Source organism: Hermetia illucens, chromosome 6, assembly GCF_905115235.1.
Source record: "Hermetia illucens chromosome 6, iHerIll2.2.curated.20191125, whole genome shotgun sequence".
Lineage (NCBI taxonomy): Eukaryota > Metazoa > Arthropoda > Insecta > Diptera > Stratiomyidae > Hermetia > Hermetia illucens.
The window spans coordinates 85,068,254-85,079,345 of NC_051854.1; the positions used below are offsets into that span (position 1 = coordinate 85,068,254).

Consider the following 11,092-nt stretch of genomic DNA (forward strand, 5'->3'; position numbering starts at 1 on the left):
TGTTCAATGCAATTTCATCTGATCCTCCTTCCTTGAAAAGAACTTCCCTCGTGTCGACTAAACCTTCTCGACTCCACTTAAAACTATTCAGAACCGTCCTCGAGATGTGTACCCCCTTAGACTTTCTGCTAGGCTGATGCCCTGATTGAGATCACTTGCCGCGCACGTTTCCTTGATAGCTTAACACTTTGTATGAAACCTCGGGTCTGTTGTCTTCGTTCCAATTCGTTTCCCGGACTGTTAGGACCCTGAGCTTGTACCTGCTGGTCTTTTGGAGTAGGTCTTTGACACCCAGATTTGTTTAGCGATCTAACATTCCAGTAGTCATTCTTTCGGTTGCTCGACGGTGTAGAACTTTTTGACGAATTGTTGTGATTAGGTGGGATGAGTATGGCGGGATTATCCCGACTGAGTTGAGCGTTCACCTCTACTTTTTTACTCACTTTCCCCGATCACGTGCTTTACTGAGGATAGCACTATGTACTTTGCCTCAAATCTTCTTCCATTACCTGGGCTTGGGACCACCATGCTATTCACATAACATGGTGAAGATATGTTAATAACATGCTATTTATTAAATTTTTATTGTAATATGAGGTAGGAGCAAACAGCTACCTGTTTGTTAGTATCGCAAAACTACAAACTTGAGAAACGACCATCATCATCATTAATAACGCAACAACCAGTATCAAGTCTAGGCTTGCGTTAATAAGGAACTCCAGATATCCCGGTTTTGCCCGAGGTCCACCAATTCGATATCCCTTAAAGCTGTTTGTCGCACTGGCCTATGCCATCGCTTCATTTAAGGCAGGGTCTGCCTCGTCTTCTTTTTTTACCATAGATATTGCCCTTATAGACTTTCTGGGCTGGATTATCCTCATCCTATTGAGTCGGATTTTGTCCAGAACCAAACGGTCATGGTATCGTTTATAGATTTTGTCGGTATATAGGCTACTGAATCGTCCATCTTTTTATGGGAGCAAAGAGATCATTGTCTTGTACAGTAAGAGCTTTGACGTTTCGAGTAGAACAGTTTTGGTAAACCGAAATAGGCTCCGTTGGCTGCCAACAACGGTGCGCGGATTTCACCGTCGTAGTTGTTATCCGCTGTGATTTTCGATTCTAGATAGGAGAAATTATCAACGGTATCAGAAACGATAACCGTTCATCACATCCCAGTGGTTGCTTTCCTGGGGGCTGATACTTTTTTTGGCTTAATTGTTCATTCTTGTTTTTTAGGTGTGATCACTTCTTTGATAAAGGTTCATTCTCCCTTTCTCAATGATTCGTTGTTCGAAATAATCGCTTCAAGGCGGCTTCTAAAAAGGATTGTCTGGATTCAAAACATAAGAACAAACGTGTTTAAAAATGTAAATTCTAAATTGGACCACGTTTTACCTGCATTAGAATTCACTAAATATACAATTACTCATGAATATAAATAATTTTTATTTGAATGGGTATAATATTGAAAAACAGTGCATCTACCAAATGCTCGCATAGCATGAATAAGAAATAACTTTTTATCACATCAATCATTAATCCGAGCGAATTGCATATAGAAAATGGAGAAAAACTACGATAAAAGATCTAACAAACAATTTTTAACGCTCATTTTTTTTCTTGCGTCGACTTTTTTGTTTCGAGTTCGATGTTTCCGGCTCTGGTACAATAACTGAACCTCCGGCTATTTCGTCTTTCATTTCTGAATTTGCAATTTCACTCTGGGCTTGCATGTAAAACATCACGTCCCTTAATTGCTCCTGAACCTCAGCCAATTCACGTTCTTTCTCCGCTTGATAGGCTTTGTATTTTTTCTCGAGAATTGTGTATTTCGCTTGCCACGACGATTGATTCGTTTGCATTGCTTTGCTCATCTCCCGTTCCTCGGTGAGTTCCTTTTGGAGATCTTTAAGCCTGGAAAAGAAGAAAATTTAAGAACATAAGAACTGTGTTGGGCTTATCAACTAATGCTAACATACTTTGCATTGTTTTGGGCCAGTTTCTTCTCCAGGTTGACTTTTTCTTTTGTAAGAGTAATCACTTTGCTTTCCAAAGACAACGCTTTTTTTAGAGAACTCTCTGTGCTAGTCTGGAAAGTTTGAAAATCGTTCTCAAGTTGTGAAAGACGTTCTTCATAGTATTTCCTCTGTGTGTCCAGCTGAGATGTTAATAAATACGTGAATTCAAGCTGCATAGAATCTATTTTTTCTTCGCCTTCCTCGCCGGGAGATTGCATCGCAACAAGCTTCCCATCCGTTTTGTTCTGATAAAGTCTGTGTACAAAATTATCGCCTGCATAATCCCAAACACTCGAAGTTCCCAATTGCATTGCATATGTATGGTTGGTCGCTCGATAGTGTGAGGCTGCATGACCGCCTTGATACCGACCACAACCTACATGACCGCATATCAAGCATATCCAAAGAGCCTCCGTACCTTCACATTCCATGCAAACTGAGTTTTCCAGCGATTCTGGAGTCTGTACATGTCTGCAAACGGGGCAAGTCGAATCACCCCATTTTATTAGACAGTTGGCGTGGAACACATGATTACATAAAATTGTAAGAACTCCGTCCACACTCTCGTCCATTCTTTCTAGGCAAACTGAAAGTGCAACCAGAAAGCTTATAAACTAGATCGGATCCATCTGCTAACATGCTTACCTGGGCAAGTTGGTAATTCCGTATGACCCAAAGGCGGAGTGCCATCTTCGCCCCATTCAACATCAGATACCCACACTGCATGGCACAGAGAATCCGGTTCTAGCGAGTTATATGCCGCACCATTATACGTTTGATAGAACTCAAGGGCAGATTCATTCGATCGGAATCTAATCAGATAAAACTGGCATAGAATTTTCTTCCTAAACAAAAAGTGAATAGCATGTACTTACTCCAAAAGAACCATAAATTGATTCGGACTACCATCACGAATCACTCGAATATGCTGAATCTCAGAGTGACAAGGCGCCACAAACTTGAGTAGATCATGACAGCTCAATGTCGCAGGAACAGCCAAGAGGCACAGTTTACTCGAAGGCGCCTCTTTGAATTCTTTCCGTTCGCTAAATTGGTTTGCATTGAATGAGTGACGATTTCACATATATTCACAGGGAGTCAACTTACTTCTTCTTATATAGGTGGATGATTCCTTTTGTGATTTCAACGAATGGATTCCCTGAAAAAAAGTTAATTTCTTTCGGAAACTCAGCAGACGGTTGAGATTCATCCATGGGAGTTGCTTCACGTGAACTAGTAGGCAGAATACCTCTAACCGACGCAATGCCCATCTGTTTATTTGTGTAATTTTCAATGGTTATTTGTGATGTGTTGCGCAATCCTCGATCACGTTCGCGTTCTCGCTGTGCTCGGGGATTTGTTGGATGCTCTGTTGAAACGGCTCCATGTTCTAAGGCTATTCAGAATAAAATAGATTTAGTATTCAAAAAGGAAATGTTTGGCTACTTCTATGACCTCCATGATATGGAGGTGAAACGAGAAACAGAGGTCAAATATTTGGGAATCACGCTAGACCAAAAATTACTCACATGTCGGAAAGCCACGAGGGCTCTGATGACTTGTAGACCCATAGCAGGAAAAAAATGGGGTTGCAGCCCGAAGATACTACTTTGGATATATACTGCAATAGTAAGGCTAATGACTATCTATGGAGCGGTAATCTGGACAGAAAGAACCGAACTCAGCACACAAGCCAGGAAATTACATAAACTCCAAAGACTGGCTTGCGTGTGTATCAGATATGCCCAACGGAATCCCTAGAGGTCCTTCTGGGATAAACACCTCTCCATCTGCACATACAGATGCAGACAATGATGGCATCCCCAATCGAGCTTTGAAACTGGCAGTGAAGACTAGGCCCGACCTTTTCGCCAACACCTTCGAGGCGTGCCTAAAAGAAGGAATATTCCCTGCCCAGTGGAAAAAGCAAAAGTTGGTGTTGCTTCCGAAGCCTGGCAAGCCACCTGGAAACCCAGCGTCGTATCGTCCTATCTGCCTGTTGGATACAATGGGGAAGATGATGGAGAGAGTCATCTACAACAGACTCCTGCCCATCGTCGAAGCCAGCAATGGTTTGTCGCCAGTTTGGTTTCCGACGCGCCCACTCTACGGTGGACGCAATTGGCATAGTGGTAAACCTGGCAAAAGGTGCACTGATTTCTGGTGGCTGCTGTGCCGTGGTGGCGTTGGATGTCAAAAACGCATTCAACTCGGCCAACTGGAATAGAATTAAAGGGGCGTTGGCTGACATAGGTGTCCCCGGATACTTAGCGAATTTGGTGGAAAACTACCTCTCAAAGAGGACTCTCTGGTACGGGACGGATGAGGGCCCCAAAGAGTACATTGTCACAGCCGGGGTACCACAGGGATCGGTACTTGGTCCCCTGTTGTGGAATATCATGTATAATGGGGTGCTTGCTCTCCCCATCCCAGAGGGGACTACGATTGTCGGCTTTGCTGATGACCTAACTGTGGTTGTTGCATCAAAACACCCAGAAAATGTGGAGGTTTACGCAACGGAAACAGTGAGAGCGGTAAAGTCCTAGCTAGAAAAGGCCGGGCTGACCTTGGCGGACGCGAAAACGGAAGCGGTCTAAATAACGAAACGCAGGAAAAATAACACTGTAAAAGTGGAGGTCGGTGGACATACGGTCGTATCAAAGCCGGCTATCAAATACCTGGGGGTAATAATTGATACCAAATTGAGTTTTAGGGAACACCTAGAGTATGCATGCCAAAAGGCAGCCAGTGCCACCACGACGCTTGCAAAAATGTTGCCAAATATTGGTGGACCGAAACATTGCCGGAGGTTGGTGCTAGCCGGAGTGGTGCGCTCCAACCTGCTCTACTCGTCGCCTGTGTGGGCAGAGGCGCTTGCAAACTCTCAGAGACGGAAGCAGGTGAACTCAGTTTACCGGCGGATGGCTTTGAGGGTTTACAGTGCTTTTAGAACCACATCAGATGAAGCAGTATTGGTGGTGGCAGGCATGATCCCGGTTGACATTCTGGCCAAAGAAATGAGTGTCCTGTACAATGCAAGACATATGGAGGGGCATGCACAGCGTAGAAATGCCGCAAGGTGAGAGTCGCTTGATCTCTGGCAACGCAGATGGGACAAGTCTACGAAAGGTCGGTGGACGCACAGGCTCATTGCCAACATTAGGGTGTGGCTTGAGCGAAAACATGGGGAGACCAACTACCACATTATCCAGTTCCTCAGGGGACTCGGTGGTTGCTACAGGCAGTATCTGCACCGCTTTGCGTTGGATGATTCTCCGAACTGTCCCAGATGCGATGGCATACCGGAGGATCCAGAGCATGTGATGTTTCACTGCCCACGATTTGCGATGGAGAGAAGGAGCTTAAACCAGGTGCTGGGCAAGAGCGGGACCCCGAAGAGCTTGGTTACTGAGATGCTGGAGTCCGAGAAGTCGCTTGCGGTTGGCTCCGCAATCATCCAAATGCAGGAGGAGTTGCTGAAGGAACAAAGAAGGAGGAAGGCCGCAAATAGGAGAAGGACGAGTGCCTAAGAGCAAACCTACCCTGCAAAGTAATACCTCAATGGTGGTCCCGCGGGGCTGGGGCTGAAGAGACCGGGGTTGGTTTTTAGTGGGTGTGAATCCCACACGCGCCCCCTGTAGTTCCGCTGTTCGGTCGGCGGAGCTGCGGCGAACGTGTCTTTCTAAGATTTTCCACCTCCGTGTACGCACGAAAAAAAAAAAAAAAGATGCAAACAATGAGGGCAATATTCAGGATGGTCGGAAGTATCAGTGACGCGGGGAGCTGCCTAAACTGAAGGAACATTGATATTCTTTCTAGGCGATATTACGAATTACTGATACCAAGGGATAACATGAAAACGAGGTTTCACTTCGATAAGATGTTTGAACACGTTGGAGTAACAAGGCAAACTGGGAGAGCGTGGCTGCAACATACGGGTTAAACCAGCAACTGATTACTCGGTGTCATTGGTCCAAGGAAAATGTACTTTGAGCCAAAGGGCAGGTACACTAGCATATTCCAGGCGGAAATATACGCCATAGACAAATGTGCAACTTTTAATCTCCAAAGGAACTACACGGCGCAAAACATAGCTATTCTGACCGATAGCCAAGCAGCGATCAACGCACTTAGGTCCAACCAGGTGAACTCTAAACTGGTGTGTAAATGCCTTGAGAAACTGAATACACTCGGCTCGTCCAACAAGGTTTGGATACTTTGGGTTCCAGGCCATGCTGGGTTGGCAACAAGGCAGCGGACGAACTAACCAAGAAGGGAGCAGGGACGCCTTTACACGGGCCAGAACCCTTCTGTGGAATCGGAAATGGTTTCATGGCTATGACTCTAAGAAATGAAGAGGACCGGTTGAGGGAACTATACTGGGCGGACCTACCAGGGATGGGGCAGTCCTGGGTGCTTATTGGGGAATACGAACCCATGCGCACAAAGGATTGCTTAAACTTCACCAAAAAGAACTTCCGAATCATATTGGCGATTCTCACTGATCATCGGCTGAACTATCACCTAGGGAAACTAGTGATATCTACGGACACTGCCTGCAGGTTTTGTGAGGAGTATGATGAAACCTCTACACACGTCCTGGGACAGTGTCCGGCACTTGTGCAAAGTAGGTCAAGGCATCTGACGTTGTGTTATTTATTATTTACTAGCTGACCCGGCGAACTTCGTACTACCTTCGAATCAATGAATGTTGTTTAGCTTATTCATTGAATTAAATTCAGTTTTTTATTGAGATAAAATGAATATTTAAAATTCAATCCATTCAATTCATCGACGGGAAAATTACCATTAGTAGTCACAAGTGAATCGTTTAGTATGTTTGTTGTCAAATGAAGTTGTTTCATGTAGCGTCACAGAATCGATTCAAAGCAAGCGTTTTTTTCATTGGCAGCTGTCGATCTTGGAATGACCAGTAGTATTTGGGGAAAACTGCAACTGATCTCTACTTTGTAGGCAACAAGAAACTGAACAGGGTGGAAAATATCATTGACCTCGACATAGTTATACATGTAGTATGACAGAATCCTATCCACGTCCAATAAACAACTTGGTTTCATCAAAAGAAGTGCGAAGGAGTTCAAAAATATTTGGGTCACCAAGTCATTATATATGACATTCGTACGCCCACTTCTTGAATATGCTTGCATTGTCTGGAACCCAGCTTTCGAGCTACACAGCGACAGAATTGAATCCGTTCAAAAGCAATTTTTACTTTTTTCGCCTTAAGAAACCACTATGACCCGCTTGATTTTCAGAATCTTCCCCCTTATAAATATAGGCTGGATTTCCTGAATTTGATGACTCTTTAATTTGTAATCCTTATCCTCCTTATAATCCTCTCTCAAGATGTTTGAGTCGTTGAGCAGATCTTTTAGTTCGATGGAGTGCTTTCAATGCGGGTTGTGTGCTATTGTGCATTCTTCCCAGATTATTATTTTACTTGCTGCAGCAACTTTGATCATTGTTGAATGATTCTCAATCTTGCATATCAATTTTTCAAAATTTAACTAGCAAAATGGCCCCGATCCCACAGGAAGCAACTGCTACAGCAATTTTGGATTTTGCACAAAGTGGCCGAAATTAATGATATGAGAAATGTTTTCCCATTTCGACCCGCCAAATCTAGGGAAAAAGCCACCATTTGTTCATAATAATAGGTTCAATGCATCCTGAACATATTCAAGTTCACGCTCCAATTCCTGAGTGAAAGCGTCGCTTATTCCATCAGAGTTGGACACAACCAAAATCATGATTATGATTACGATTCTGATCAGAAATGAACGTGATTTTGTGATTATACGATTGTAATCACAACAACAGGCCATGATTACGATTGCGATCATGTAATCATTAAACCGTAATCACCGCAATTATAATCATTACAATCGATATTGCTTGTTATTTGTGCAGTTGCCAACTGGTTTACAAATATTTTAATTAATATTAAGTTAATCGATTAGATGCAAAGGGCAGAGTAGGTAACAATTGTTCTAAATTTATGCAAATTGCAAATGGAACTGCTTTTAAGTTTTGTATTGACTTAAAATAAATCCCTTTTGAAAACAACTGAGTTTCTGTTCGTCTGTCTTTGATGACTAAATTATATTAAACTGAAATTGAAATCCTCTATAGTCACACGATTTTGAGTTTCATCATCATCAACGGCGCAACAACCGGTCTCCGGTCTAGGCTTGCCTTAATAAGGAAGTCCAGATATCCCGGTTTTGCACCGAGGTCCACCAAGCTGTCTGATGTCCTGACTTACGCCATCCTCCATCCCAGGCAGGGACTGCCTCGTCTTCTTTTTCTACCATAGATATTGCCCTTATAGACTTTCCGGGCTGGATCGTTCTCATCCATACCGATCAAGTGACCCGCCCACCGTAACCTATTGAGCCGGATTTTATCCACAACTTGACGGTCATGGTATCGCTCATAGATTTCGTCGTTATGTAGGCTCCTCATGTAGGGGGCCAAAAATTCTTCGGAGGGTTCTTCTCTCGCACGCGGCCAAGATTTCGCAATTTTTCTTGCTAAGAACCCAGGTTTCCGAGGAATACATGAGGACTGGCAAGATCATTGTCTTGTACACTAAGAGCTTTGACCCTATGGTTAGACGCTTCGTGCGGACCAGTTTTTGTAAGCTGAAATAGGCTCTGTTGGCTGCCAACAACCGTGCGCTGATTTCATCATCGTAGCTATTATCGGTTGTCATTTTCGACCCTAGATAGAAGAAATTATCAACGGTCTCAAAGTTGTAGTCTCCTATCTTTATTCTTCCCGTTTCATGTTATTGGTAGGTTGGTTTTTGGTATTGACGTTGCCACCATATATTTTGTCTTGCCCTCATTGATGTGCAGCCTAAGATCTCGGATGTGTACTCAAAAATCGTCACTTGTTGACATCATCAACGTATCATTTGGCTCAATTCAATCGATTTTGACGGACCAACAACTCTTGGTTTCTTCACCACGATTATGCACTTTCGCGCATGGAATTCGTTCCTCGTGACCTTTTCATTAAAAATTCAACGCATATCTTACCGCAGCCGCCCTATTCGCCCTGATTTAGCTCCGTCTGAATACTGGCTGTTCCCAAACTAAAATTGCCACTTCATCGTTTTGACTCGATTGAGGAGATTCAAAATGCGTCGAAGAAGGCCCTGAAGAAACACCTTAAATCGATTTTAGCAACTGTTTCGAGGACTGGAAAAAAGTTCACGAGGAGATTATTTTGAAGGCGACGAAATAAATTTGGAAGAATAAATAAACCGTTTTTGTTTTATTTAAAAAATCTTACTATTTTTTTTATCACAATATTGGATTTGTAATTCTAAAAAACTCGTGACCATTTATAGACCATTCTTCCTTTCTGGTGATTACGATGGAAAATGTCTTTTCAAAGACGAATCAGGAAATCACGTATCGGCTGGCATCAGAGCCCCCGGGTGTTTGTCGAGTTTCTAGATGGACGCATGACCGTATGATTGGCCGCCTTGTCACGCGCCAATGATGTCGAGTTACACCTCCAAATAAATGGAAGTAGATGCAGGATACCTTTGAAGGCCGCCGGCGGCGTAGTAGTTATTGCTCCAACCTGAAACCGAGCATTTGTATCTTCGCCAGCTGCTTCCTGCTGTTAGTTCAATCTGAACCACCACATGATGAATGCACACATCAAAGTGAGCTTTATTACGGATGCATACATCCAATGAATCCGTTGCGATCAAAGTCCCCAGGTCTTCCCTATCGCAGTCCTACCGCACCAATGCAATCTGGAGGATTTCTGATATTGTTCATGCGTATGTTGCTTCCACATTAGCTTGGAGTCGAGATGTACTCTTAAATACTTGACTGTGTGTACCAGCTGGATTTCCGCACCTGTTAAGGTAGTTAGCGTGTAGCTCCCCCATCTGGTGTTCCTAGTGAACGTAACAAGTCCAGTCTTTCCAGCGTTCGCTGTGATCCCGTTGCGGAGGTAGCAACTGTGGATTTCATGCACATATTGTGTCCGCAAAATTGCCGATAATTATTACGGATAGATCGTCCACAAATGAAAAGAATCCGCTTCAGCTTGGGATTGCGTTGAGAGAGTTAGCCTCTTCGAAGTCATTGAGCCTCTTTGTACCGATTCTGGCTGGATCAGTTCTTCACACGATTAAAGCCTGAATTTTTGTAAGCTGCGTAAATGCTCATCTCGGTTCATTTCAACTTATTATCCAGTGAATCCTTCCTTCTTTCTTGCCACAAGGAAGTACCGGGTCGCAATTCCAAGGGTCATCTGAAGCAGAGCCATTGAAGAGAAGAGCCACACGATTTTGGCAGGAGCATTTAGTCTCGAAATTAATTGAGAAGGATGTCCATTTCATATATTTGTGAATAGTAGTGGAGGAGGAGGAATAATGAGCTATAATCTGATGCGGTCATTAATGTGACCATTGCACCAATTTAGTGCGGCAGAAGGGAGTCTTACATAGGGTGGTTACTACCTTAAATTATAATTGTGGCTCTGCTGGACGAATAGATGCATATATTTTTTGTTAAAACAGGAAATATCTCTAGAAAACGAACGTCTAATGCTAAAACCAAACTCTACAAGTGCATAGACTTCAAGGAGACAGACACTGCCTACGGGTTTGAGCGCTTGTGAAAACCACTACAATTGGAACCTTTGCATGATTAATCGGGGGCGATTTTTACATCTAATTTACTAAAGGAACCTGAGGTCGAGCCCGCTTACGCACAACCAAACAACTATTCTAGAAAGTACGAAAAACATACAACTTACATTGCTCCATGTTCATTGTTGCGTCAATTTCTATTTTCACAACACACAAGGACACTTGATTCGGCATTTACACAATTGAATCCCAGAACAAACTTTCCGAAAGATCATTAGCCAAACAATTTACTAGAATTTTACTTGATCCGCTTAAACCCTTTATCTCCGAATTAATGCTGTACATCAGACGGTCATCCGTCACTCACCGAAAACACAGGCAAAAACTTTGGCGCTGTCAAAATATTCCCTTTTCCCTCTTATCAGGTGGA

At 43.3% G+C, this 11,092-nt stretch overlaps 1 protein-coding gene across 1 annotated transcript; it reads right to left on the reverse strand.

Moving 5' to 3' along the window:
• Positions 1-1,429: 1,429 nt before the first annotated feature.
• Positions 1,430-11,054, reverse strand: LOC119658876 (BRCA1-associated protein). The gene is made up of 6 exons (XM_038066648.1): positions 10,830-11,054; positions 3,129-3,417; positions 2,897-3,067; positions 2,667-2,833; positions 1,983-2,607; positions 1,430-1,917 (listed from the first exon to the last, which is right to left on the reverse strand). The coding sequence occupies exons 1-6, from the start codon at positions 10,894-10,896 to the stop codon at positions 1,605-1,607; spliced, it is 1,632 nt and encodes a 543-aa protein (XP_037922576.1). The 5' UTR covers positions 10,897-11,054; the 3' UTR covers positions 1,430-1,604.
• Positions 11,055-11,092: the final 38 nt, after the last annotated feature.

What these genes read in the sequence shown, in the direction of transcription:
- LOC119658876 (XM_038066648.1), bottom strand. Translation starts at nt 10,896, where the DNA reads ATGCCGAATCAAGTGTCCTTGTGTGTTGTGAAAATAGAAATTGACGCA. An exon ending in CAATTTATGGTTCTTTTGGA is followed by an intron (nt 2,834 to 2,896) that starts GTAAGTACATGC and finishes TTATCTGATTAG; the next exon opens with ATTCCGATCGAATGAATCTG. An exon ending in CTGGCCCAAAACAATGCAAA is followed by an intron (nt 1,918 to 1,982) that starts GTATGTTAGCAT and finishes CTTCTTTTCCAG; the next exon opens with GCTTAAAGATCTCCAAAAGG.